This window comes from Acanthaster planci, linkage group LG01 (genome assembly GCF_054643075.1).
Source record: "Acanthaster planci isolate LZ-2023a linkage group LG01, COTS_SCS, whole genome shotgun sequence".
Lineage (NCBI taxonomy): Eukaryota > Metazoa > Echinodermata > Asteroidea > Valvatida > Acanthasteridae > Acanthaster > Acanthaster planci.
The window spans coordinates 36,722,790-36,750,267 of NC_141777.1; the positions used below are offsets into that span (position 1 = coordinate 36,722,790).

Genomic DNA, 27,478 nt, shown 5'->3' on the forward strand with positions numbered 1-27,478 from the left:
TACATTTAAATCATGAAGGATCTACCGCGCGCCCGCTGAATCTGATGCAAATCTATAAATGAGAATCCTCAGGTCAAACAAGCAGACACTTTTTCCTTGTCGCCGATTGAAACAGTTATTTGCACTGCTGCGCCTTTAGCCGACCATTCTGGGCGGGTTGCCTGTTTCAAGTTGGTTATCTGTCCGTGACACGCACCGGTCATGAATACCACATTGCAAAGTGGTGTCTTGAGCCCGACTGAGCCCAGCGGCACCTACGACGGAATTCCCCAGGCTGTCTTCGATGTCACCTCGGTCTACCTGGGTCTTCTCACCTTCTTTGGTATCTTTAACAACGGGCTGGTTCTCGTCTTGTATACCCGGTACAAGACCCTGCGGAATCCTGTCAATCTCTTCTTGATAAATATCAGCGTCGGCGACCTGAGCGTGTCGGTGCTCGGAAGTCCCTTCACGTTCGCCGCTAATGTTGCCCGGAGGTGGATATTTAGCGCCGGGGGCTGTACCTGGTACGCCTTCATCGTCACGGTTTGTGGTAAGTTTAATGATAATTTTGATTTCCACTTGACACCATCTACCCTCTTTCTGCCCCTTTGTTTAGCATGTCTATAACAAAAAGACCACTAGAGTGCCCATCAGGTTGGTCACTTCATCATATCTCAGCAACCGACCAAGTTAGTGATTATCAATAGAAATACAATTCAGTGGACATCATCTTTTGATCCTGGTCATTGTGATTAGTCTACCAGGTGAACGTACAAACTGAAGTGTCAGTTTCTATCACTATTTTGCAGGTAGTCTTGAATCATTTATTATTTATTCTTATATTGAATGAAGGTGTAAAAAAATCAATTATCTTATTTCAAATGAATGAATGAGTTTCCAGCAATTGAAATTTTGTTCTATTTGGTTCTTTTTTCGCTTAGGCTGAAAGTAAATTTCCACTGTGTAAAACGAGGAAGTTGGTCAATTTAGTCGATACAGAAAGATAAATGGGTAACAAGACGGATGAAATCGGCGGGAAAGACAGTGCCAGAATTGTATCCAACCATTGTATTTGATTTAGGAAACCCGGAATATATCTTTCATGTATAATTCCTATAAATATATTTGCGAGTGCGATTATACGTATATTTTTGACTAGCTAGTGTTTGGGTGATTCTCTCTTCCTGCGACATACGTTACCAAAATAATCTTTCGCAGGTTATTAAGGAGAGCTTGCATTGACGTCACAGTTAGGAACTTGAAGCGCAAACGAATTACTGAGCGCGACTCTTACTTCGTTTTATTAGTCTAGATTTGTTCGGATGGGTAAGCTTTTTTGAAATTTTTCTAACAACGGCGCTTCGTGGTTTAATAATGGGTTACTTTGTCGATGTTATTTTGCGTGCAAATGACCAAGACGTTGCTGTGACCTGCAACGTCCGGTTGTTGACAGGCGGACCATACACGGTGTTTCCCATTTGGCAGTATAATGCATCGGCTTCGTACACACTGACTAATCAAACGGCAAGAGCAAAAACTGCAGTTCAGCCACGAGCTTCTCTTACGATTGGAACAGCGGCGGATTGGGTCTGTCTCGTTTCCCATCAGTGAGCGTTCATTACGAGGCTTGCCTCTCGGTAGGGAAGACGCTAGTGGCGGACAGCTCAGCATGAACGTTACGAGCACTACCGTCGGAAACTACCCGCCGGTGCCCCTCGCCGCCTTCGATGTTACCGGGGTCTATCTGGGTTTTCTCACCTTGTTCGGTGTCTTCAACAACGCCCTCGTGCTTGTGCTGTACGCTCGGTATACGACGTTACGAAATCCCATCAACGTGTTTCTTGTGAACATCTGTGTGGCCGATTTGAGTGTGGCGGTGTTCGGTACGCCTCTGACGTTCGTAGCCAATGTTGCAAGGCGATGGATTTTTGGTGCAGGTGGCTGTACGTGGTATGCATTCATCGTAACAACATGCGGTGAGTTTGAACAGAACGTTGGTATTCTCACAAAGTGGCAAAAACCTGGAAGAGAAATGATTTCCCGATCTGCAGTTTTTTCTACCACTATGGTACATTTGATTCAAAGACCAAGTGGACACAGTTTCAAGGTAAAATGATCGTAAAAAACAAACATTTTACGAAAGCTCGGTGTCTGTGTTCCTCTGTTTTAACAAAAGGACACTTAGTCACCTCGTCAGCCCTGTTGACGAGGTGACTGTTCGTCAAAAGAGAGGCATTATATTCCGCAGGAATCAGGATGCAAGTGGGACTGGCGAACGATGTTGGACATAAATACGTGGTCGAATGTTCTCACAAAGTGACAAAAAGAGTGTACTATGTAACAACAAAACTGAAGACCTCCAGGTTTTGTTCTGACGATGTTATAAAGGTTTTTAGTGAATATCTTTTCAATGAAAATACTATATCTGGAGCTAAGCGTGGATTAGCTTTTTAAAAACCTTGTATTTCATGACTGTACATGACATTTCTCTATCGGCAACAACCAATTAAGTCGACAATGCGTAGTAAAATGAGGATTATCATCCACAGTGTTCTCTTGGAATATCTAGTTTGCAATATTTGATCATAGACGAATCCCTGGAAAGGGCTGTTAGTAAATACATGACAACGGGTGCTATGTTTTATAGGGCACAGATGCACAACAGGATTGTTACATTTCAGTTGTTTGACAAGGGCCTGTTGTGTTCAGAAAGCTGTTAGTTTTTGTATATTGCAAGGTTATTACTGCCATAAAGTACCTATGACGAGTAGAATAGACTTGGCCACAACTTAATACCTTGGTCGTATTGATTGGGTCTGTTTTTTTACGGTACAGTCGTGTGTTTCCTACAAGTGGCTGCTAAGACTATAATTGCACACCAGTGCAAATAAAAAGAATAATTCGCAAAGCGTTAATAAAAATCCCACGAAGCTATCGGGACACCAGAAAACAACTACTAAATACCCGTGTTAGAGTTGTACCCCAGAGTATACTCGGTCGGTACTCGATCATCAGTGCTCGAAAATTAATTGTACTTGGCTCGTACTCGATTCTTTGTTCTCGGCTTTTGGGCGTACTCGACCTTAGGTACTCGGTTCTCGACCCTTGTACTCAAGAAACATTCTTGTACTTCACGTTTTTGTTAATCTTCGTTTCGGGCGCTGGGTGACGAGTGAAGATTGTATTGCTCAACCTTGAACATAACGCCACCTGACACAGCGGTTTCACAATAGATGAGCCTTTAACACATACAGAATGCTTACCGTTCCCTGGGTACAACTACAAGGAGCCTTTGAGCTAGTCTAGTTTCCGCCTCAGCAGATTTTACTCTAGCAAATGGTAGCGCTGTTATGATCCGAGCTAATGCTCCTTGAGCGTAGCAGCACGTGGACTGACACTGACAGAGGCTTTCTTGCACTTTTTTGTAGATTTTTCATAGTTGACGTTTTCGGCGACTTCTGATATGCAATTTTTTAGGCCAAAAAAGAGTTCTACTTGTGGTTTTCCAACCCACCCTAATTATTCGGCGCAACCCTAAAATCTTTATCGGCAAGTTAGAAAAAATAATTTTAGTTTCAAATGAAAAAAACCCTGTTGTCTTTTCGGTCTTCCTTACACTACACAGTTCACGCACGCAGCTCTACAGCTGTATACGTCGTTAAAACATCGATGCTGCAGTAAGATTTCCAGAGCTCGATCTCTTGTCTATTTTTTCTGTGTTCATGACTTTAATATGAGGTTGTATTGCTCGTAGGCCGTAATTCGAAATGCTTTTGCAGACATTGGATATTTGTCAAAGCAGTCTTCCAAAAGTCCTTGGCATATTAATTATCTGCGACAACCGGGAAGGTTTAAAATCTACCCTTAATGCGTTGTCCGGAAACGAGCGATTCAACGCGTTATTGCACGGAAACGTAGCGACCAAGTCTCATTGTACGAGATTCCTGTCCGAAACTACAAACTACGGACGCATAAATGCCCATCCTTGGTACCGCGTTATTGAATTAATTTATCGTTGAAACAGGGAAGCATACACTGGATAACACTAATTTCAAAAATAAAATTATCCCCCAAACACAACGATAACGCTTTGTGGAACCACGATTTCAATGATAATATATCTCTGAAATGCACACTTCAAAGATAAGGTATCTCTAAAACACGGAATTCAACGATAATGTATTTCGGAAAACCGGAACCAACTGCACAACACCAGGGTATCTTTTATTTTATCACAAAAATACAACAAATCATACAATTAAACTTGATGTATGGAACAATCAACAGTCAACATTGCGTGTAAAGATGCACCTTTTTATAACCGTATTTCCCCGTGACGTTTTGGGGTCACCGGTATGTAATACACAATGAGTGTTTCTGGAATCGGCGAAAAAGCTGCTCGCGGAAACCCATTTTGGGGACATGTTTTCGATGATGAATGAGAAAACTGTGCTATTTATTCGTGTTAATTTTGGAGGATAGTCTTGTCATCTGTTATTTATAGGTTATAGTTGGGGGAAGTGGATTCTTAACCCTGCCTCGTTGCTATTATTGCTTGACTGAAGTGCTTGAATGATGTGAATTCAATATATTTGTATTGCTGGAGCCAATATGCTGAGTAAATATCACAGTAATGTAATGTACCGATGTTGGTAACATATTTAAATCTAATTTTATTCATGTTTGAATCAACATAGCATTCGCTTATGTATATATAAGTCAATTCGGCATTATCTATTAATGTTTAAAACTCGCTGATTCAGTACATTTGATATTTTTAAACATCATACTAACAGCATCATGTTGATAGTTTCAAGTTAAAATGATGGAGCTAACATGATATATCATACAAATATTATACCAAAAACATTTGACATGTTCTTCAAACATTTTATGGATGTTTGAGTTGGCACAACTATTGTCGAACGTCGAATATTGAAATGGGGCCGCATGTTGTCGGTAGGATTGGGCACAAAGAGTTCAGTATTTAGGGGACTGCAAATGTCATAGCATTATGGAACCTTACTTTGAGCTCTTTGAGTATTATGGGAATATGACTTCATAAAAACATGGCTCTAAAGTTTCGAAAAAATCATAAAGATGTCATAAAAATGTTTGTAAAACCATGCCACTACAGTATAAAGAAAACATCATTTAAAAATATGACAACACTGCCATTGAAACATCTTTTCACGCTACTTAAACATTAGAAAGACGTTGTGCCAAAATTATCCCTTAAATGTCATGAAAACGTTTCTATGACTATGTCACCATAAAAATTTTTGTAGTCTATACGTTATTAAAACGTCAATGTGTTTGCTGGGTAGAGATTCAAAATCAATGATGTGTTTTTGCGACAGCAAGACGCGAGAATGCGCTGTTGACGGCGTAAGTGGCTATATACGGACCCAGTGCGGGCGTTTCACAATAGTCCAACTCCAAGATGCAACATGTTGGCCAGTCACAATGAGCGAAAGGTTTCGACCTTTTCCATTCGCGCCTTGCCGGTCGACACGTCCATTGTAGACGGTAAATCCGTCCTCCAGTAAAACTGTCGGGGGGAGGGACAGAATTACCGACAGGTAAAAGCGCCCCACTGGCCAAATCAGTCCCCCTTAAGGTAATTTTGCCCCCCCCCCTCTTTTGCCACACAGAAGTTGTAATTTTCGTGTTGGGTTTACGAATTCAGTCGACATGAAATGCAGTTAGGTCTTTTTAGCCCTTCATCAAGCTGTCAAAATCGGAGGGATGTGAGATGTTAAAATCAACCGAGCTATGTTTCAAATGGGAAAAGGTAGCAGTCCGTGTTCTGCAGACCTCTTACACGCGTAGTAATTCTCAGTCTTGCAGCAGCGCCGCATGGGGATTACACGTACAACGACGGCTCAAATTTCTCATCTGGCATCTTGCCATCTCGTCGAGCCGCAACGCACGAATCATGGTCGAAGGATTGTCCAGGGTAGCACTCCTCATCCAATGGCCGTGCTTTGACTTAACGAGCATTCAAGAAAAAGCACGCTGTCTGTCCAAACGCTGCGCGGGAAAGCAGTTGAAATAAAGTGATTTACAGTCTGGGTCAGACTTGTGGCATCTCACGGGAGACACATTTCCGGGGGGGGATAAGTTTACCGTTTAGTAAGGGGGACAAATTTACCTGGAGGGGGACAAATTTACCCAGGTAAAGCACTTTTACTGGGATGCAATTCGTTAAAAGTGTCCGGGGACATTTACTGGGGGGAACAGTTTTAACGTTTTCTCTTGGCGGCAGACTACATGCATTGTGAAACACCCATATTAACAATGGCACACATGCGACACGTTAGTAATGGCATTCCGCACCGTTTACATGCGCGCTTTCCCATGAGCGTCGAGCTGGATCAAGAGAGGGCGTGATTTTCCTATCAACGGAGGCTCATTTAGTCGGAACTGAACTTAGCTTGTGCACGAACGAGTATGAATGCAAGCGTTACGGTCGCCTCGCACCAACACAATAGGACACTCTCGACCGATATGGCTCTTTTCAACCAATGAGGGGGGTGCTTCTGCTCGAGGCGGATAGGCTTTGATATACCCGTGTCCCACCTCACTGCTATGGGAACGCGCGCGTTGTCGATTTTGTATGGATTTGAGGTAAAATCGAAAACCAAACCAAAAGGTGATATTTCTGCAAACTTTGGCCGCCCACATAAATTGCATGCAAAGGGACAGTGGTCTATAGTGTTTGGTCCCAATCATCGGGTTCGTTCAACCGAGAGTATCCTGAGTGTCTACTAGAAGTGAAGTGGCCGCAATCGCTGGCTAAGGGTTGCAGGCAAGTAATTAAGCTCCAAATTGCCTGCGCGACCAAATCACAATTCGCATGTCCTCAAAGACTAAAATGGTGTGGAAGCCACCATCAGCAGGACTGCAAGTTACTTATGAGAAACCTTAACAAAACAGAAATCTCCCCATGGCTCTATTTAGGTGTCAGTTTTCAAAATAGCGATGGGCTTCCAGACTATAGTGTAGGGACGGCCTTATGCTTGTGGGATGGGAATATCTTCAAAGTCAGTGGTTAATCAAGCAAAAAAGGACAGGAAAAAGAGAGACCAGGAAATCAGCTTAAATAAGTGTGACTCTTGAACGCCCGAGAAACCAAGGCAGCTTATTTACTAATCTGCAACCATTTGAACGAGTGATGTTACATGCAGCCGCCCCATAACTCTTGGACACTGCCCGAGAAGGCTCGGTGGTCGCACAGCTCTCTCGTGGTTGCTCCTTCAAAATCCGGGATTATATTCACAGGCAGTGTGATGACTATATTGTCACCTTGGGTTCAGCGCTAAATTTACGCGCCAAGGAAAGGAGCCACTTTTCGATTTCACTTGATTCTTTGAGTATAGGGTTCTTATCTCCTCTAATGCCATTGCAATTTCCTGTCCACCTTTGTAATCGATTGAGGGAAAATGGACCCCTCAAACACGATTTCACCTTGCACTGAGACGGGCCAGCTGCATCAGGCCTTTTCTTGTAGATAAGATCGGTAATGCCAGTAGGACGAAATTAACGAAAGGATCCATCTGGTTTGTCTGTACTGGACCCAGGGAGTCCACAATAGCAGAAGACAGCCTTCAAATCATCCCCATTATTGGCAGCGAAAACTCTCTTGACAGTGGTAATTGGAGTATACCGCTTCCAGATTCTGATTAAGCTTTGAAGGATGTGAGATTTAAAGTTCATTTTACCATTGAATTCAGGAACAGCTGATTTCGGCGTGTTATTGACGGAGAGCTGTCCTCGTGTCGAACAGGGGCAGCCTCCGTAATAGATGGAGAATGAATATGCAAATCCCCCAGGACGCCTTGAATGAAGAATTTAATTTATAACAGAGTGTCTGTTGTATGCGGCTTACCATTCCTACGGGAATTATGAATGATAGTACCGATATGAACGGTGTTGGGTTACGGTAAGAAATGAAGGAAAGAAATATAGCTACACTACAGTAATTTATGTCATGGAGCTTTGATTAGTCCCGGCTAGTTCTACACCCACACAATAATAAAATGCACACTGAAGTCAATCCATCGGTCCTGTATACGGACCTCTCCAGTGGTAAAAATAACAGTGTCCCTCAGCCGATATTGCGTCGATTGCCAGAAGGTTCAGTTGCCAACGCAATTTGCTGTAGCAAACAAGCAATCGGAAGCGGACAGTTTTCTTTTCTTAGGAAATTTGAAACTCAGTTGTGGGGACGAAAACTGTCCTTGCGACGAATTTGTCACCACAGCTACGGCGCCAGTATGAGGAGGGTATTTTCTCACGCTGCATTTTGGTCAGCAATCTCCTAACGGTTTCCTGGTAACGGTCTCATTCTCCTCAAAGCACGTTCAACAAAACGGCGGAATTTACGCGTCTACATTTCTCATTAGAACAACTAGTAATTTTTCACTTGTTAGACTTTGATACGTTGGTGTTTCCCCAAGTCGTTCTCGGTAACACTGTGAAGGATAGGGAATCATCCCGTCAATGGTGAACGTTCAAGAAATTGGCCATTAGTTTGTAGTTAATAACTCGTCTGTTTTGTGTTATCTCAAGCTTTCATTTGAAGGCAGTGTATATAGGATTTGCAAGGTCTCAAAAACGGGACTGTCGAATTATCTTGAAATATCTTACTGTAAAGTAATTACATAATAGTGTCAGACAATCTGTGAAATCTTAACGCCAGGAATGCTGTCATTTTCAAGAAAAGAGAAATGTTCTGTTATTTTCCAAAGCGCGTCCGTTGGGAAATACAATTCGTGCAAATATCGCAACCGATAACGGGCGCAACAAAAATGTGTGAAGCATTGACCTGCTGGAAGAGTCTATATCAACGGGTAATACAGTAACTGTCAACGCCTTCGGTAAGCCTAAATTAATTAACTAAAGAAATAATACATAATCGTGACTGACAGTCTGAAGGATAATTTCGACTGGCTTAAGATTTAAGTTTGGTAGTTTACCTTAAGTAAATATATCATCTCGCTACCACTCTTTAAGATAATGGTATGGTCCACTGGCCGTTCCTTCGGAGCTCAGAACCGAAGCGTGGCTTCCTCGAACAAAACCTCCAATTTCGAGACATTTAGCTTTCTGTTTTCCAATAACCGTAACTCTCATGCCCAAAATACAAGGAGTTTTACCACATTTGTTTAGTAAGTGTTTTAAATGGGCACTGACGGTGTGTGGACAGTTTTTGACCTACGTATGTACGTGTGGAGAGCGAATAGTGACTGTGTGGTCGATCGTGCACGTGTACATATTCACATGTACATGTACATGGTTGCGCAGTGACTGAGGTGACTGCAGTCACTTTACTGCCCGATGAAACAACGTTTATTCGACAGATTCTCGGCGTTGTATTGTTGAAGAGGAAAACAAACTTGAAGGTAAATTTGCTAACAACTAGTACTACGCGAAGCCATGGAAAAGTGCATTTTTGAAGGCCGTAATCGGTCTGCAGATCGACCTCGCCTGTGCATTAAGGGACGTCCTGTGGCCCATGGATTTTTGCGAAACAAATTACACGGGCTGCGCTTCGAGGGTTAATTAATGTCGATAACAAACCAAAACGCAAGGATTCTATTTCACTAGAGGCAGTGTACAGTATTAGCATTTTCAGCAATTTGTCAAAATTGGCCGATTTGGGGGCCTGTGATTTACTTTGCGTATCATTTCACGAACTGTTTTAATTTGTTGAGATCACGTGTGCTTTGTGAAACATCGATTAAAACGCTGTTCATTTTTAACCCTGATGGTCGTCTTGTTATATTTTGAGTACGTGAAACAGAGACTTAGCCACCGCTATTCTCATGAAGCCCACTACCGCTAACACCTTCACCAGCTCGTTTTCGAGGCCTATGCTTCTGTAATAAGTGGACGCAAAATATTACGACATGCAAATTTCTTTTGACCATCACACGCAGGCCCCAACAGGCTGCCTTGCATGGGATTGCATGTACACTGTGTTGGGAATGTTAACATTTAAGACTTAAAGGTTTTCATGGTGAAAGGAACTAGATTTATAGTAAAGATTGCGGTAACACCATGTATTTATCTCTTCTTTGAGTATGTGTGGTTCTGAGAAGAACCGGGGAATAACTCAACGTTTCGAACAGTGTACTCTGTCCGTCTTCAGGAGACTTCCTGAAGACGGACAGAGTACACTGTTCGAAACGTCGAAATGTAGAAAAAAAATTAGGGGACGTAGGGAGCAGAACTAAAGAAAAATAGCAAACCCCGGTGAATTGCCAGTTGTAAAAGGAGATCGTTTACGGCCGACGAAGAATTGCATTGCGCGCTAGTCTTCACTCGTATACTTAAATTATCGTAGTTATCGCCTTGACTAAAGGCTAATAACCGCATATTTCGCACGTGAAGGCTTCGAATGTGTAAGATAGGGTAATTGAACTAATTTTACTCACGTTCGTCTGAGCTGATCATACATTATTGGATTCATTTCCCCCAGGAACCGAGCAGATTGTGTCGCTGGCTGCGGTGTCAGTCCACCGGTGCTGCCTCGTAGTGCGACCCTTCACAGCTCAGAAGATGACACTGCGTTGGGCCCTGATCTTCATTTCTATGACATGGGCCTACTCCTTGATCGTATCCCTTCCTCCAGCCATGGGATGGAACTCTTATGTCTTGGAAGGAACTGGGACAGGTTGGTGTTTTTTCCTGTGCTATTGCTGCCTTGGCGTTAACTTAACAACACATCAATAACGCTTGAATTATGTGAAATGTTAACCAAGAACGTATTCTGCAGTGTCTACTCCTTTTAAATTTAATTTCACGTCTCTTTTTGTATACTCTTCACCCGAGGACGCTGCAGCTGTTAGTCATTCCAGAAAGACACTGTTCATGGGGAGGGGGTCATTTCAACTTGTGAAGAGAAAATTTGGTCAATGGAGATAATCTGAGAAAACGTTGTTCTCTTGATTACATTCATGGAGTGAACCAGTCCATTGGGGCGCATAGATATGCACTAGTGAGCCAATGGCCAGTCCACTTGCGCATATTACCTGCCTGTTTGTTTCGCGAAGATCGGGTTCGCTATCAGCGATCCGAGGTTGGTTCACTGATACCAAAACCCGTCTAATGGACGGCGCGAACCAGCCTTGAGGCTACTGATCGAGATTGCTGGTTCATAATTCTGATTGGCTAAAACACGGTCACGCGGGGTTAACTAACAGGCTAAGTTCAATGATGACCTAGCCACAAATGAAGAATGCTAATCCTACCTCGATTAAAACTGGCATTTAAAGTAATCTCACTCTTTTTTGGACGATCCATCTAAATATCGAAATCAACTTCCAATTTGCATTTTAAAAATAAATTACCGAACTAAAAGACCCTGAAAAAAAAAACGCTAAAAGATTTTAACCGAGGGATGTTTTGTCGAAGTCAAACTTCATCGCATCGGCATAGTTCAGGTTTTTGTTGTCTGTAGTGCCCATCAAGTTGAGGTCATTTAGAATGTCAAGACCCTTGGAGCAAGCCTCACTGTCTGAGTGATGGCCATAGGCAGTTGTTCTGAGACTTCGCCTAGATTGTCCATCGGTTGGAGAAAAGATCTGTCCCCAGCGGGCTTTGATTAGACCCTACTCTTGTGCCCGTCCAAGCAACATTAAGCCAGTGCTAACGCACGCCACTGGCACTTTCCGGAATGTCATTTGCTCAGCAGACTTGGCAATTACGTCGTGGATCTTTGCTCTTTTTTTGGAGAGGAATCTGAAATTTGCGCGCTCAGATGCCATTACGTCTGTCTAATGGAACAACCCACCGTACCAAACCCTACAAGCTTAGCGCAACAACCTCAAGCGTCGAATAAGATGCCAAACCGAATAGTATCCCATAAACAAACAACGAAAGTTTACTTTCGAAAAAATTCGTGTATTTGTGTTTCTTTTTGCAAAATGACAGGAAAAAAATGCAATAAACTATGACACACACAAAATGAAGTATTTTCGGCTTGTAGAAGTTTACCACCCAGAACTAACAAAAAAGAGAGGCTTCACAAAGAGACTTTGCTTAATGGTCATCATGAATATTTTAAATTTCTTACTTCTCTCAAAGTCATTCAGTATAATGAATGTTTATGAATACAGTGGTAAGAATCTCATGGAGGTTATAGATTGTTATATTCCATGGAGCGAAATGCAATAGAACATCCAGTCCAATTATACAACTCTAGAAACTTCTGGTATTTTCCTTGTGTTTATATAAATCGCTATTTTCCTTTCTCAGACCGACATAAAATTGTGACACGCAGTTATCACGTTTTGAATCCTTTCAAAGGCGGATCTAGAGGCCTATCCTCCCCCCCCCCAAAAAAAAGAGGGGAGGGGAGGCGATATTTTGGTATATTTCATCCTTCTTCCTCGGAGAAGGGTCTGAAAAGCCTCCAAAGGTAGCCTCAGCCCTCAGAAAGGCCAGTTCAAAATTTTGTGACTCCCCACTGAAAGAAAAAAAAAAGATTCCCCAGAAAATTTAGTTTTGAACCCGCCCCTGAATCACTTGATGTTTTAAGAGATCATATTTAATTGGTCTCTTTATTTGAGAAGCATATACTTTGCTTACGAGTGCAGAAATCTCTCAGTGCGCTGTGCTGGCGTGCGCGTTGGTTTGACTGTTACATTTACACAATTTGTGTGGTATTCTCCATGAATTGGTTGAATTATTTGATGTCACATGATCTGCAGTTCGCCAGTCATAATTACGACAGAGAATCAGGTTCAGTATAAACACACCTAGTAGCTTTATTCTTGTGACAGCTATGAAAATTCACCAGCTTCGTCCCAACGGGCTCCGTGAACGTCCCTTCACTAGCGCCGGGTCGCGTCATACCGGTCATCTGGAAAAACAACACCGACTGGCCATTCATTTTAATGTAAATCGCTCTGCGCTCGCATGTGGTGAATATATGGTGCGCGCAGTTGACTGTAGACTACACATTGATATCCAACCTTGTTACCATTGTTACAAGCTTAGTTTGCTTCCAAGCAACCTCGTCTCCCTGGTGCCGAGCAGTGTGCCTCAATGGCTACCAGCTCTCACCCTTGGATTGAATCGTTTGCATATCCAACAATCTTGGATACGTATGTAAATGAATAGTCTGGTGCCTGGCCATGCGTTCGTTTCAGAGTGCACTCTCTGGTACTAACACATCACAGAGTAAATTCTCCGTGGCCTGTTAAATGGAGGAACGTGATTTTTTTTCAACGATAAAGAAACAAAATCTCATTCGACTAATTTACCAAATATTTTTTATGATTTTAATCAAAATGAAGAAGAGAGGATGGTTTAGAAGGAGAAACTGGATGTAATAACTGCAGCGAACAGGACACGAGATAAATCGTTTTCTCGCTAATTGTCCATCGAATCAGAATACGGGAAGAAAGTTTGTTTTCCAGAGGTTATTTTTGGAAGCAAAACTGGAATTAAACTTAAATATTAAGGAAGCAGTGGATATGAGGTTGGGTTCTCACACCAGCAATACCGACTAATGTTGAGAGATCTGTGGTCTGGTTGCAGCCTCGGTAACGTGACTCAAAAGGGAGGAACTCTTTCGGTTACAAAACTTTCCGAAATTTGGCCGACCCATTTCTAATGCGAATCTAGTTCTTTGATAATTCAATAATATCTGCAAATATTGGGCGTGGATGCTTTTCTTTGCCGAATTCCTGCATGCATCATTTTAAAACAGTCACCCAAATGTATATATTTTTGTGCATATTGGTCTCAACTTTTGCATCAACTCTGATTATGCCGACTATAAAAAAACCGGAATTTAATTTGTTTGCTGCATCAGAAAATGGAAGGGACATCCTAGGCATGTAGCCACTTGAATTTGCCCCCTTTCTCCCCTAACACGTGACTCTTTGCACATCCATTCCATAAGGAACCGTAAAAATGGCACCCAATCCATCGAGTTATTAAACTTGCCGTAGCTCTGTCATTGTGCCACAATTATTGGAAAGTCATCGTAGCACAGCATAATTGCTGGTGCGTCGAACATGCAGCCGATCAAGTCGTTTGTTCTTTTAATATCTATGGGCTCTATTGTCGAGGACTCTTTTAAAGATTCAAATGCCTTTAATGTCATAAAACCTTTTTTGGTTTTTAACACCAGGCCTTCAATTTCCGTTATAAAGAGGACGACCGAGGCACGCATATCGAAGCAGCACAGGTCCACGCAGTTCAGCGAGAGAAGAAAATAGCACGGAGTCGATTCGGCTATAATTGAATTCGATTGGGTGTTCGATTTATCAATTGGCTGTAACAAATGCCCTACCCGAAAAGCCGAAACACAATATGCATGTTTGTGTGGTAAACTATTGGTTGAAAAAGGAAGTTTAGGGTACAACTGATGCTTGGGCGAACTGGTAATATCTTCTCTTTGTCCCAGTGAGAAATATCACTACAAAAATTGAAAAGAAAATCCTAAAAGGAACATTTTTCATGGCCTTGTTGATAGGCAGCAACGTCAGCTGCAGCTTGATTTATTTTGAACCTAAAATGAATCCATCCCTTGATTTGGTTTTAAACTTCGAATATTAAATTAATCGGAACAGCTCTGTCAAAGAGCCGGATACAGACGAGTTTAATTTAAGCAAGGCGACGTATACCTGACCCCAAGCTCCCTAGAAAGAGCATTAGATCGGTTGAATTAAATGTCAACAAGCAAGGTAGAGCCTACGTTTAAGCCACCGTAAGCTTTCAATTCCGTCACCGTTTTCCCAGACCGAAGCGCGAGTAGGCTTACTGTGTAAGGCTACAATTTTTTTAACTCTCCTGTGTAGAGACACTTTGCGAAATCGGCGTAACAAACAATTTGGGTAACAAGAACTGACATCTGGGTGTGTAAACTGACAAACAAGTCCGATGTAACGGCTGTTACCTAAAGGAGAAAAACAGGTGAAAGGATTTTCCACAATTTAGTGTATCCATTGAGGGTTTGAGAAAAAGTGTATGCCTCGAAATATTTTACCTTGGAAAATTCCAAATACTTGTGTGGATGCAGTGCTGGTTACAGGTCGTGAAAACAATATTACTCAGTTCCTTAACCTTCAAAGAGCCAGGAGCGGAATTTGCCCTCTCCCCGACATATTTTTTTCAGGAGTTAAGCCTTTAGGAGTTTTTAGAGTAACTCTTTCCAGTCATTTTCAGTCAAAATTGGCAAAAAGAATTAGGCCTATCCTCACTGTATATAAGTAATGATTTATTTCTATTTGAGATCAAGTTGAAAAACCGAAATTCAGAAAAACTGTTCTAATTTGAGACTGAGCAAAATGGGAAAATGACACAATCGTGGAACTTATTAAATGAAGGAACATAAAAAATGGATAGATGAAAAAGTACAAGCTGGCTTAGACTGATTTTGACCAGTAAAAAATAAGCATTATATAGTGATATTTGGTCTAGAAATTACATACAAAGTGCAAAATGTTCATGGACCATGGCCACTGACAAAATTGTAAAATATAGGTGGGGAATAAATTATACGGTGTGGGTAAAACGGATAAAAGTTAAAAGATATAGGCACGGTGCAACCTGCTCTCTCTACAGAGTTCACCTGTTTGAAGAATACACAGTGAAGTAATTCACAGATATGTAATAGTCGTTAGGCCTAATATGAAATAGTCAATGTGCTTCGTGTACAAATCACATGGCAAACGTTTTCTACAAACTTTCACGACAAAATCACTCCAAATGACGAGTTTTTGACATGAGGTGGAGCTCTACTACGAACTGAATCTGTCAATATAAACAGGCAAAAGTTGTGCATAATAATGTTTGAAAGATGAAAATGCAACAAGTTTGGGACAAAAGTGAACTTACGTTCTGATAGAGCAAACTCCTGCTAGAGAGAGGCATATTGTCACGTACGCCATGGCGAAGTACACGTACGTCACGTTCCTGGTGTCTGGCATAAAAAAATAGTCTAAAGCCCGTTGTTTCAGACTCACGTAATGAGAATAGGCCTACTGTTAACTTATGATCAAGTCCATGAACAACCACTAGGGCAACTTAATAGACTGCTCATAAATAATTTTGCAAATAAAAAAAAAAACTTTTGTGCAAAACAATCGCCCCCGACCCCAAGTACTACTAAGAAAGCGTGCTCTCCCGATACGAATCCAACTTTGATATGGACTCGACCTTGAATCACATTTGATAGGACTGAGCATGGGGCAGTGGGATTGGATTCGATTCGGATTCGAACTGTGAAATTTTTAATCGGATTGACCTTTTTTTTCCGTATTTCAACAAAATCTGACTTGTTTCTGACTTGAATAAAGGAACTTACAGTGAAATAAGATTTACATTCGGAATTATTCTTATATAAAACGATAAATTACGAACTAAAGAATATAGTTCGTGTGACTTTGATTGGTTTCAAAGAAAAGTAGGAGAAAAAAATAAAAATGTTTTGGTAGGCCACTCTGCCCCTGAAATTCTACCTTCATTATCATAAATCTTGGCGAGGGATATGAGGTAAATTGAGGCAACGGTTTGCCACGCTGCAGGGGTTGTGACCTGGCAGACGCTCTATCGTGTAATGTTTACGTGCATGTGATATTCCAGTCACTGTACCATGATCACTTGCTAACCGTCGTGCTTCGAATCTGGATTTTACAGCTCCGTTGACACGACAAAAATAATGCTGCAGATTGATGCCACCCCTTCCTTACTCCAGCCTGAAAAGGAAAGGAGCCGGTCAGGCCAACCAAATCCAAAAGAAGCCTTCACCAAACGCGAACAAACTCCGGGATAAAATGCCAGTCGATCAAGCAAATGGGACCTTTCGAGATCGATTCTAGACGTCAGTGGTGCAAACTCAGTCGTCTACAAGCGCAATGTCGTTGCGACCTACACGCGGATTACTTGCTGCGATCTACACGTTATGAATGTATTTCTTCCTTTACGGGGGGGGACGTTGGTTGCCTCGTCACCAACTTAGAGAATTCGTTTTCAGTTTTGCACACAACATATGGAAATTGCTCCTGAATTCCAGGGGAGATCCCAGAAGCATACATTATTTATGAGCAGTATTATAAAGCACGTGTTGCGGGCCGCTTCTCGAGGCACATTAATCGATCTTTGTACCATGAACAGAAAAGATTCGAAATGGAGTCAGAGAAGTTACAGCTATTGGTCGAACCTCCATTGCACTGAGATACTGGAGATAAGTGTCGTATAAACTGTGCAACTTAAATAAAGAGACAATCAGGTTGAAGTAGATTGGAATGTGTCAGCATGTGTGCCGTTCAATAAGCACTGACCAATACTGAAAATGGTATGACTGTAGGCGACTTTGTGCGCGTCAACGCTTGCCCCAAGCGTTGCGTATCCGTCAAATTCGCTCCCGGGACGATTTTGACGGCCTGACGCAACGCGCACGTGTGTTACGTTAATGTTGATTATTTTTGTGTCCGTGAGAGTGAAATGCATGGATGCATCATGTACGCACATCACCCAAAAACGTACTTAATGGAAAGGCGCTTTTACTTCGAGGGATTGTACTCGATTTTTGTTAACATTAAAATTAATTATATGGCATAATTATGTAAAATCAAAACTTACAACACCTAAGTAGATCCTTGTCATTTAATTGGAGGATTGTAGGTCCCTTGATATTTATAATAAATTTCATGGCTTACGTCATAAATGTTGAAATTTGTTATATACACCGTGCATTTTTGGTTAAATGCAGGTTGATCTATTACACGCAAAAGAACTTCAATAAGTAAGTGATCAACAGAGGGCGCAGAGGGCGCGTGTTTGTTCATTATCACTAAAATGGCGGCGGGTTCAAGCAATTTCGTGTTGCTGAATGACGATGAAATTGCTGAATTACTTGACGGAGCGGACGCAAAGAATACGAAGAAACAAATTCAGTATGCTGTACATGGACTAGAATCGTACGCTAGGTGCGCTGGTATGAGTTTAGACGAGGTAGTACAGCGATCCATAGCAGAACTTGACCAGTTCCTGTCGCGTTTTTACGGTGGTTTACGAAGAGACAACGACACATTGTACACTAAAAAGTCAATGCATGCAATTCGGTATGGGCTGCATCGTCAATTTCTAACATCCGGGGATGTGGATAAAACCAGCTAGTGGTACCTTCAAGGAGAGCAACAAGGTCTACAAAGCCTCGAGGGTTAAGCTGAAGAATGAAGGAAAGTGAGTTGTCCGGCATAAGAAAGCAGTGAGTGAAGAAGATGTAGCAAAGATCTTAGATCCAATGGATATTACAACACCGGATATAACAACAGCCTTCAGAATAAGGTGTTTATTGACATCATGTTATATTTCGCAGAGGCAGAGAAAATGAACGCGTTATGAAGGCTTCTGACTTTGTTGTGGAAGTTGATGAGCAAAATCTCCGTTACATTGTTCATCGTGATACCCTCACCAAGTCTAGACGTGAAAATGAAGATGAAGGCGCCAGTGGTCATAATTATGTATGAGATACCAGGGTCTAGCAGATGTCAAGTTACAACATTTCTGGCTTTCAAAGATGTCCTCAACCCTGCATAAGAATGTTATGTTGGCGAGGTCCTAAACCCACTGCACCTTTAGGAGTCAGTACCTTTGAAAATAAGATAAAAAAAGATCTCCGAGAATGCTGGTTCCTCCAAGAAGTACACTAATCACAGTTTGAGAGCGACAACTTGCACCTTGCTCGATGCGTTTGTACATGGTGCCTTGTGGGGTACCGGAACAATAGAAGGTACCCCACAAGGCCCGTTTTGATCCTTGTAGGGTACTAAAGTGGTACCCCACAAGAATTTCACAAAATAGATATTTCAAATTTACTTAAAAAGGAGGAATTTTCAAGTGTCATTCATCCTTTTATATAAGGGACATACGGTTGAAATTTCAACCCAGGAAACTGAATTTGGTTAAAATGGCAGTGATTTGAAATTTTGTCCATGTTGTGTGGGAGCTTTGTACATGAGAACAAAGGAAATACCCTACAAGTATGCATATGTACGAGTATGTGAAGCTGGGTTCCCCAACCGTCACACCGTGTCTGTCACTGGACACCGATCCGAGTCATCATTGAAGCACTACTCAAGGACCAGCGATAAGAAGAAAAGGCTGACGGCTGCAGCAATTGCCAATCAAGAGAATGTTCAAGAGCCAGAGGTAGGCCTACAACCCAACGAAGAGCATAAAGAGGAACAACCCAATTATGATGACCACGTCTTGGATAATCTCCCAGACAGTCTTCCGACCAATTCTCAAGAGCAACTCATCTTGAAAGAATCCCTCTTCAACATCCAAAATGACATGTCAACCTCTTCTGTTCAGCATTTTCACTTTCATGGCACTGTCAACTTTTTCAACAAGTAGAATAATAAGCCTACATATCGTGGGTTTTTCTGAAATATTGTCCAGTTACGAACTTGTGATGTTACAACGGATATTGTGAACACCGTTAATTTTGGAACTTTGACTTGGAGGTGAGCAGTGTATTTCGCGTCGTGTCTGAGAACTTTTGAATTATTTGGATTTGGCTTGAACAAGCTACCGTTTTAAACTTTCAACCATTGCTTTGTTGTCTTTTCGTGTTCTTGAACTTTTCAATTGGACACCAAGTTTGAAGAGGTCTATATAGGCCTAATGGACTAGGAAAAAAGCAGATGACAGAAGGTAAGTGCCTTATTTATATTCATATATTTTATAAATGTTATCCTCCAATCAAATAACAAAGATCTACTTAGATGCTAAACATGTAAAACAAATAATGAATGTTTTTCATTCGTACAACGGGAAGAATATTTTCATGAGTTGAAAGATGAAATGTTCCATTCAACGAGCCTGCTGTTACCATTGCACTCATAAACATTCATAATTTGTATATCATTTCAATTTCCAATTAACCTAGTTTAGTGTATTGATTGTTACACGCCACCAGATTTGCCCATAAGGTCCAACGTATTGAGAAAAAATTCTTCCCACTTGCTTGGCTTTGTGCTATTGGATCTCACCGCAGAAAGTGCTGCACGCACACATGAAAGCAATGCAATCATACGTTAATAACACTGAAAGAACGTATTTGTCAAGTCAAGGTAAGTTGGAGCAATTTATGCTACTATGCTGAAACTTGAGTACCAATGGATTTTGACTGATTGGGAAGTTCACAGACAAAACGCGGCAATCTAGGACTAACGACTTGTCAGCAAGTCTAGATCGATTGGGGATGTGTCTGAAGCTTTGTAATCGTGGTTTTGTGAATGGTTTGGTAAATCTTTAGACCATTCCTTGAAGATAGATTTTAGCTTTTTTTCCAGTCTTAACTCGTCAATCAGGGCGTGTGAATTGCAACCGCGCAACCAGATAGTACACGGACACGCAATCAATACACGGCACCACGACATGTGTAGTGTATACAGTGGGTTAGGTAAAAAAAAATGTCTCCGGTTTCTGGTTAGTGCACGCGTCGCCGTGGACCTGCCCGCTGGCGGAAAAAAATGTTTATTTGGTATGATATGATGTCCAAAAGCTGCCAAACTAGCTTGATCGGCGGAAATACTGCTACTGCGCAATTCTAACATGCTTGCTTTAGATGGGGTAGCCCCTGACCAGAAACCAGTGACCTTTTTTGGCCTAATAGACACTGTACACTGACGCGGTGGCCACGCCGCTGGCTTCGTGCAGTGCCGATCTACTCGCACCCAGAGGTAATTTCACGGGTCTAAACCATCGAGTCGCTTTGTAAATTTCGGTGCCTCATCAGCCTACATCACGGAATGAAAAGGTAACGAAATCGAAAAAGGGGGTCCAATTTCGGGGCAGCAAATAAACACATTAACACAAAACACGAGTTATGACAATTTTTGACTTCCCTGTTCCTTACAAATTCATGAACCTGTTTGCCATCGCGAGCAAATTGTTATTAAAAGTGACAGAAGTAAGGTTGGTTTCTAATACAGAGTGCCCCATACGGTAATACCCGACCCTCGTTAACATGATCCCTTTGTTTTTTATGCATTTATCTTTGCGGGAAGATCACAACGGGCAAGACGAAAACACAATCCCGTCTTTTTGTAGGCCACTTCTCCCGCGTATATATTCAGCGGTGTCCCATCATTTTATGTCCTGTTACAACACGTGAGCTCATGTGAATATTGTAGGGTAAATAGTACAAAGCTTTGTTTGTGTTTTGGCCTAAGGAACCCTGAGATTGAACCAAAAAGTATAAAGCCCAATGACGTCTCATTACGTCATAAATTTCGACATGTCTGTCAAGTTTTTATTCATGTAAGTCAATCAATGTCTGAGTGGACTTCATTCTGAACCTGACCTTTATTTACATTTTGACCCAAATGGGTAAAGGGCTTATCTTTGTCAAAAAAATCTGCCACATTTCATTCTCGAACTAAGCTTTCGCGTTATTGTCATGGCTTTTTGTGCTCTCTTTGGTACCACTGCGTCTTATTTTAGATCTCCAACAGTCTCCCCCCCCCCCCAAAAAAAACAATATCAAACTTCAAACGTGTTTCATGAACCAACTTTGACTACAGTCAAGGGGCAAACCGATGCATATCATGAAGTTATGGCAGTGAAGAACGACGGTGGATAAGTCCTCCGGCTACTCATTTCACAGTGCAGGATGTTGATGGATATACAATGTTCATGTATATTCTGTTGTCATCTCACTTGACGCTTTTTAAGTACTGCTTATGAACCTTGGTTTCATAATCGAAGCGATTTTGACGTCGTCCCCATTCAACATTGCCGGGAAATTCACTTTATTTGGTATGTGTTCAACTTTTGCGAATTCGCAACGCGAAAGTATTTGATCTGACGTCACAGGTTTCGCACTGTATGTATACCTACCTTTTAGAAAACTCGCAGAACACCAGATAAAAAGGGAACTTCTGGTGACTGCTTCAGTTGTTAATTTTTTTATCTGTATTTAGAGTACCCGGCAACGTGGCACATTAATTTCAAGGGCTTGCTGAGAATTCCACACCAGACAACAATCAAACCAACCAACCAACCAACCAACAGTATTTTAATTTTGATCTTTGGCAGCATGCTCGGTAGACTGGACGTCGAGCGATCCTGGAGATTCCTCCTACATCATTTTCATTTTCGTCATGGTTCTGGTCATCCCTTTATCTCTGATTGTAGGCTCGTACACCCTACTCCTTTATGCCGTCAAAAAGGTGAGAATTCATCCTGGGGACACCCTTTTGAACATAAACCTTGTAAAAAAAATGCCTTGTTAACTTGAAATTATGTGGAGTAACGGTTATTATGCATTTGCTCATTCTCAGGTGGCGAATATAAGTAATCCATCGCCATATACAGCAATATGTTTAGATGTAAGGGTAACCCGAGGTGAACTCTGGGGCCAAGTTCTCTCGGAGTGCATATATGTTGAAAGCATGCGGCTGAATTGATGAAGCCGCGCCTCATGGATACCATCGCTGCACAGGAATTTCAATTTACTTGAAAATGTGTGCTGATCTCTCGAAGTATCCTTAAACAACGCTGACCATCTTGTAGTCAAGGGAACCTTCGATCAATTAATTTCTTGTTCAAACCTTTTTACTCGCTACAAATCTTAATTAATTGTTGATATGTGCTGTCACCTGAAGGTTCTTTTGCTGTCAAATAAATTCCATACACAGTGTGCACGGTGTGCTTCATCGCTCACCAAAAAAAATCCGGAAGCGATCCCAAGATTTGACACACGAGTGTATATAAAAGTTCCATTACATGGACGTCTTTACTGGTTAAAAAAAAGATTCTCTCCAAAGATAATTGTATCGTCTGAAATGAAATGAAGCGAAACGCACGTCTTTGCCTTCAGACAATATAACACTAGTTGTGGAACATCGTGAAGCGCAAATCTTCTCAAATTTCGCGCAAACACTAGGCGTCGTTGTTGTCGCGACTCACACGATATTAAAGCTGCCCGTTGGAAGAAATGAAACTGTTTCGTGTTACCCACGCTTGCCCAGGCATGTAGATGTGCGTGATTATCAATGTGACTATCAATGAAACATCGCCATCTTCGGGCCTACCAATTACTCAGCTATCTGTCTGAGATCACTCGGCCTGAAACCCGATCAGGTAAAAACAAGAAAGAGCAGGGACTAATACACTACCGCATACTCTTGCCGACCGGTCCGATTTGAGCGGCCGAGGGAAGAGATCATGGAAAAACTAAGGCCAACTGTTGCCCATACAGAAATAATTATGCATGTAATCGAGTATCATTGGACTTGAGCGCTTAAGCTCAAGTCCCCTTCAGCGTGCTGACTGCTGAGCCAGCCTGGGAGAACAACCGGGTTTCGTTTTTGACTTTTTTATTTCAGAAGATGGTCTTGTAAGCTATTGTAAAAGGGTCATTTTGAAAAAAAAGGTTTCTTTATAGTTCCTCTTTAAATTTTGACATGTAGCTTACATTACATCAAATTATCTAAATTGTTTTGTTCTTGAAGAGTCCAGTCAATCTGTCTTACTTTTGGCTATTTACCGCTCACTTTGCAATAATTTACAGAGTGCCAAATGTAATCACTGTCGCTTCATCGCGCAATTCGACTAGCCACCATAGAACATTTGAACGAGGCTTCAAAAATCGAATGCAATGTATGTATATATATGCTAAAAGTGGCAATAATGTATTATCGTATTACATGTACATGCGATACGTGCACCGCGTTAATAAGCAGGCAAACCAACGCCAATAGCACGAATTGAAATGAGCGTGCTGGAATAAAAAAAACTAAATGTATGCCACATCTGTCGGCAGAAATTTTCAAATATCTTTTAAAAACTGCGATTTTTCCAAAAGGAAATAAACTTAGATAAAATGAGAAGAAGGGGTGCCATGGAAATCGCAAATCACTACTGTTACAATCGGAAAATAAATCTCCCAACTGTCAATGATTGTGAATTATTAAAAAGCCAGAATTTTTTGGATGCAACGAAAACTTAAAAAAAGTCACTGATATAAAGGGCAAAGAAACGACAAATGAGAATGCTTCAAGTGTCGGCAGCGTTTGACAAAATTGAAAGATCTTACGGGCGAGGGCTTAGGTAAGGACGACGTACTCCACAGATGGCGAAAACAGTTCCTTGACGGTATAAACGTATACGCTGAGACGCAGGGCGAATTCACCTCCAACAAACAGCTGGTAAAAGGACAAAACAGCGAGAAACGCAAGCAGACTCCCATTGCGAAATAAAGAGGAATGACAACCTAAAGAGACTAAAATGTACACTCAGTTCACAAAATGTCTCTTCTAGAATAAGTTCAGCTGTCAAGCACCTCCTCGGTTAAGGCAAACTTTCTCCAAACGCTTCACAGACGAGTCGCCATCAGATCACGGGTCCTGATACAGAAGACTTGACGAAATTCCCTTCTTTTGAGCTATTACATAGAAACAATTTCAATCCTTTCATAGTCCCATAATCCTGCCCCCTTATAGGTCTTCTATATCTTCCACAAACTAATACACTATAGAAACATCTTGCTTTCCAGAAACTTCCTGCAATTAGTTTCCGAAATATAAACTAAGAGAACGCAAAAAAAATTCAGGAATACACAAGAAAGTCTAGTCATTCATAGCACCCGCCTCTCCGGGTCAGAAATGGGTCACGCACAAAAAAAAAATCTCGCAGTAGGTACATGTCCCGTGCGCTGTGCGTGTGGTAAATATAAGAAAATGCCCCTTGATTTGAGCCCTATTCTCTCCACACAAGTCAGCTTGAGTGATCTCCTTTTCCACCTTAGTTTGTACAAATGAAGGTTATCAAGCTTTTAGGTGTCGCATTACCGGCATGGTAGTACAGTGGCCTTTTGTCAACTGCGGTAGACAGATCGGGTGGCTTCGTATAATGAGGCGAGGAAAAGCAAGGCTAAATACTACGAGTTTTACAGCCGGTTCATTCGACAGGCTGGCACGGACACCAAGCGAATTTAAATTCGTAAAAGATTTCCAGCGATATTTGCTGGAGTTGAGTAAAGCAAATTTCCAGCGAAAATATTTGATCTGACATCATGTTTCGTGTATTCTTGCGCACTGCCACACAGTGTCAGTGTAGTTTTAGCTTACCAGGGTTTTCCGTATTGGAAAAAGTTTCCCTTGTCATTTTTCCTTTGTAGGCCCATATTATAAGTTATCACAGTATTACCGAATATTTTTGCCCTTTTCAGATCGCATCCAGCGAGGCAGCGCGATCTTCCCAGCACAAAGCCGACAAGAAAGTCACCATTATGGTTGTCGTCATGATCACGTGCTTTCTGGTAGCCTGGACGCCATACAGTGCGTTTTCTCTCTACGTAACTGCCAGCAAGGATAACACTATCTCGCCAGTCGCAGCCTCGGTACCGGCCATGTTTGCCAAAGCCTGCACCGTGTATAATCCGATCATCTACTTTCTGTTAAATCAACAGGTGCGTATGCCATTCTGTGCTATTAATGGAGGAAACTTGTGTGAAGAATCAAAGATGATTTTGTTTCTCAGTGATGACGTTACAGTGTCGACATGCCATGTAATCGTTCCCGCCTGCACAGGCGCAGTTTTTGTAAAGCATAACCAGTGTAAGTGCACGGCGGGCATTGTGCACAATCTGAGGCCCACGGGATCCAATGGAGTTCTTTATGGCTACGGCTTCTATCTCTATCTATTCTATCTCATGATCGAACTGCTGAAGCCGTAGAGCACTTTGACCGTTTCCGAAAGAGCCTGAAATTGTGTGAAAACCCAAGGACGTCTTCTCGTGACCGCCGCGCACATGACGCGGTCCAGGGCCGGTAACAACTATGATAGTGTAAACTCTGGTCTTGCGTTTCTCTGTGCATCTTGGGGTGCTTACAAAGTCAAGCCCAAACGTTGAGGTCAGGGGTGTAAGGGGTCACGTTCTCACGACAGCCTGTTTGTTTGTTCCATTCTTTAAAAAAAGTGTGCAAAATTGTAGACAATTTTGGTTAAAATTACAATCTCCACATTTGCCGATATCTACAAATTTATATGTACACCACGTATGTTCCACTTCCATTCGACGTGTGGAAATTAAACTCTAAACGCACATTGGGTCGACAGATTTCGCGCATTGCGATTGGCCAACGCGTTGCACAGTCATGGGGGCGCACTTTTGTGAATCGCCCGTATTGTATGCGCACGATTCAAAGCCATCTGTAGGTCGCAGCGCTTGCATACGCGCGGTCTTGCCTTGAGGGTCACGTGCTGGAGGGAAAGAGTCAGTTAGCTTTTAAGACCATTTTTCCGCGTCTATGAGGGACCAACCTCGACTCCTTCCACTTATGTGAAGACTGGATAACGGATGCCCATGCACCAGCTAATCATTTAAAATTGTATTTTGACCTTTTCACTCGCGATCTTTCCAAGATGGCCGCCGATATTTATTTTATCTTTCTTTGTTTTTTTTTCAAATAAACCCTTATGGCAGTTTTTTCTCAATTTTGAATTGTAAATTCATTATAAACACCTTTTTCTTAAATTAAAAACAGAGATATTCTTAACTACGAAACGTTGTCAAAATTTGGGGGTTTTGGTGAAACAGATCACACAAGGAATTTACTTGAAGACCATTGTGATGTTATGACCGCATAGGCTACTCATAGCACATGTGCACGCATCAATTCAAAAGTGCCACGCTGGTGTAAGATGACGACCGTATACGCACAGTGAGAGCTACACTTGTACTTCCGGGCATGAATTCAAAAGTGCTGCGCTCACAAACGGTCTTTCCAGTATGGCTTCAACTGGATTCTATATATGGCTCTCCATCTTCTATCCAGTCTTTATGTGGAGTTCAGTAGATGCTTCACTAAGCCCACTGGTCTTGTAGAATATGAAAACGACGCCGACTGGGCATTCAGAGAGAATGCTAACTAGAGGGTTTGTCCATCTTCAGGACAGAGCAAAGGGTTTTTTCGCATTTTTGTTTATTCTTAAGAAATGGGCATTCCTTTATTTGTAATACTACCACATTTGGATTTCTCACTTCTTACTAAAACATCTATCCTACAGCTACAAATAATTCCCAGAGTTTCAAATGATATTTTTGGCGACCTCATTATGACGAAATATTCAAACCCTTTCGAACATTAGAAGATATAACAAATTAAAATGTCCACCCTTTACATCATGCCACCTTGTCTATAATACTTCCCATTCTAGTTATCTACCAAATTTCAACCATATCATACATGTAGTTTAATATATCGGGCTCTAAAGAATCTAAAGACCCTTTCTACCTGGGGACTAACAGTGCATAGTCAGTCAGATCGAGAAGATTGCCAGGAACTGGCTGTGTTCAAAAACTATGGGGGAAATAAAATATTCAATAATCAATAAAATCAGAAGGTGATGTCACCATGACGTCATAAAATTGGCTTATTTTTGTATCAGGATGTTTGTGTGCTGTAGCTTAGGCCTAAATGACAATTAAAGATCGCCAAATAACTGAAATTATGGT

At 41.7% G+C, this 27,478-nt stretch overlaps 1 protein-coding gene across 2 annotated transcripts; it reads left to right on the forward strand.

Moving 5' to 3' along the window:
• LOC110982350 (pinopsin-like) lies at window positions 1-27,308 on the forward strand. Of its 2 annotated transcripts, none has more exons than XM_087145126.1 (4): window positions 1-532; window positions 10,469-10,663; window positions 22,054-22,187; window positions 25,190-27,308. In XM_087145126.1, the coding sequence occupies exons 1-4, from the start codon at window positions 202-204 to the stop codon at window positions 25,694-25,696; spliced, it is 1,167 nt and encodes a 388-aa protein (XP_087001252.1). In that variant the 5' UTR covers window positions 1-201; the 3' UTR covers window positions 25,697-27,308. The 2 variants fall into 2 exon arrangements, with proteins under 2 accessions (XP_087001252.1, XP_087001255.1); XM_087145129.1 differs by lacking the exon at window positions 1-532 and adding an exon at window positions 1,267-1,958.
• The last annotated feature ends 170 nt before the right edge of the window (window positions 27,309-27,478 follow it).

What these genes read in the sequence shown, in the direction of transcription:
- LOC110982350 (XM_087145126.1), top strand. Translation starts at nt 202, where the DNA reads ATGAATACCACATTGCAAAGTGGTGTCTTGAGCCCGACTGAGCCCAGC. An exon ending in CTTGGAAGGAACTGGGACAG is followed by an intron (nt 10,664 to 22,053) that starts GTTGGTGTTTTT and finishes GATCTTTGGCAG; the next exon opens with CATGCTCGGTAGACTGGACG. An exon ending in TCCTTTATGCCGTCAAAAAG is followed by an intron (nt 22,188 to 25,189) that starts GTGAGAATTCAT and finishes TGCCCTTTTCAG; the next exon opens with ATCGCATCCAGCGAGGCAGC.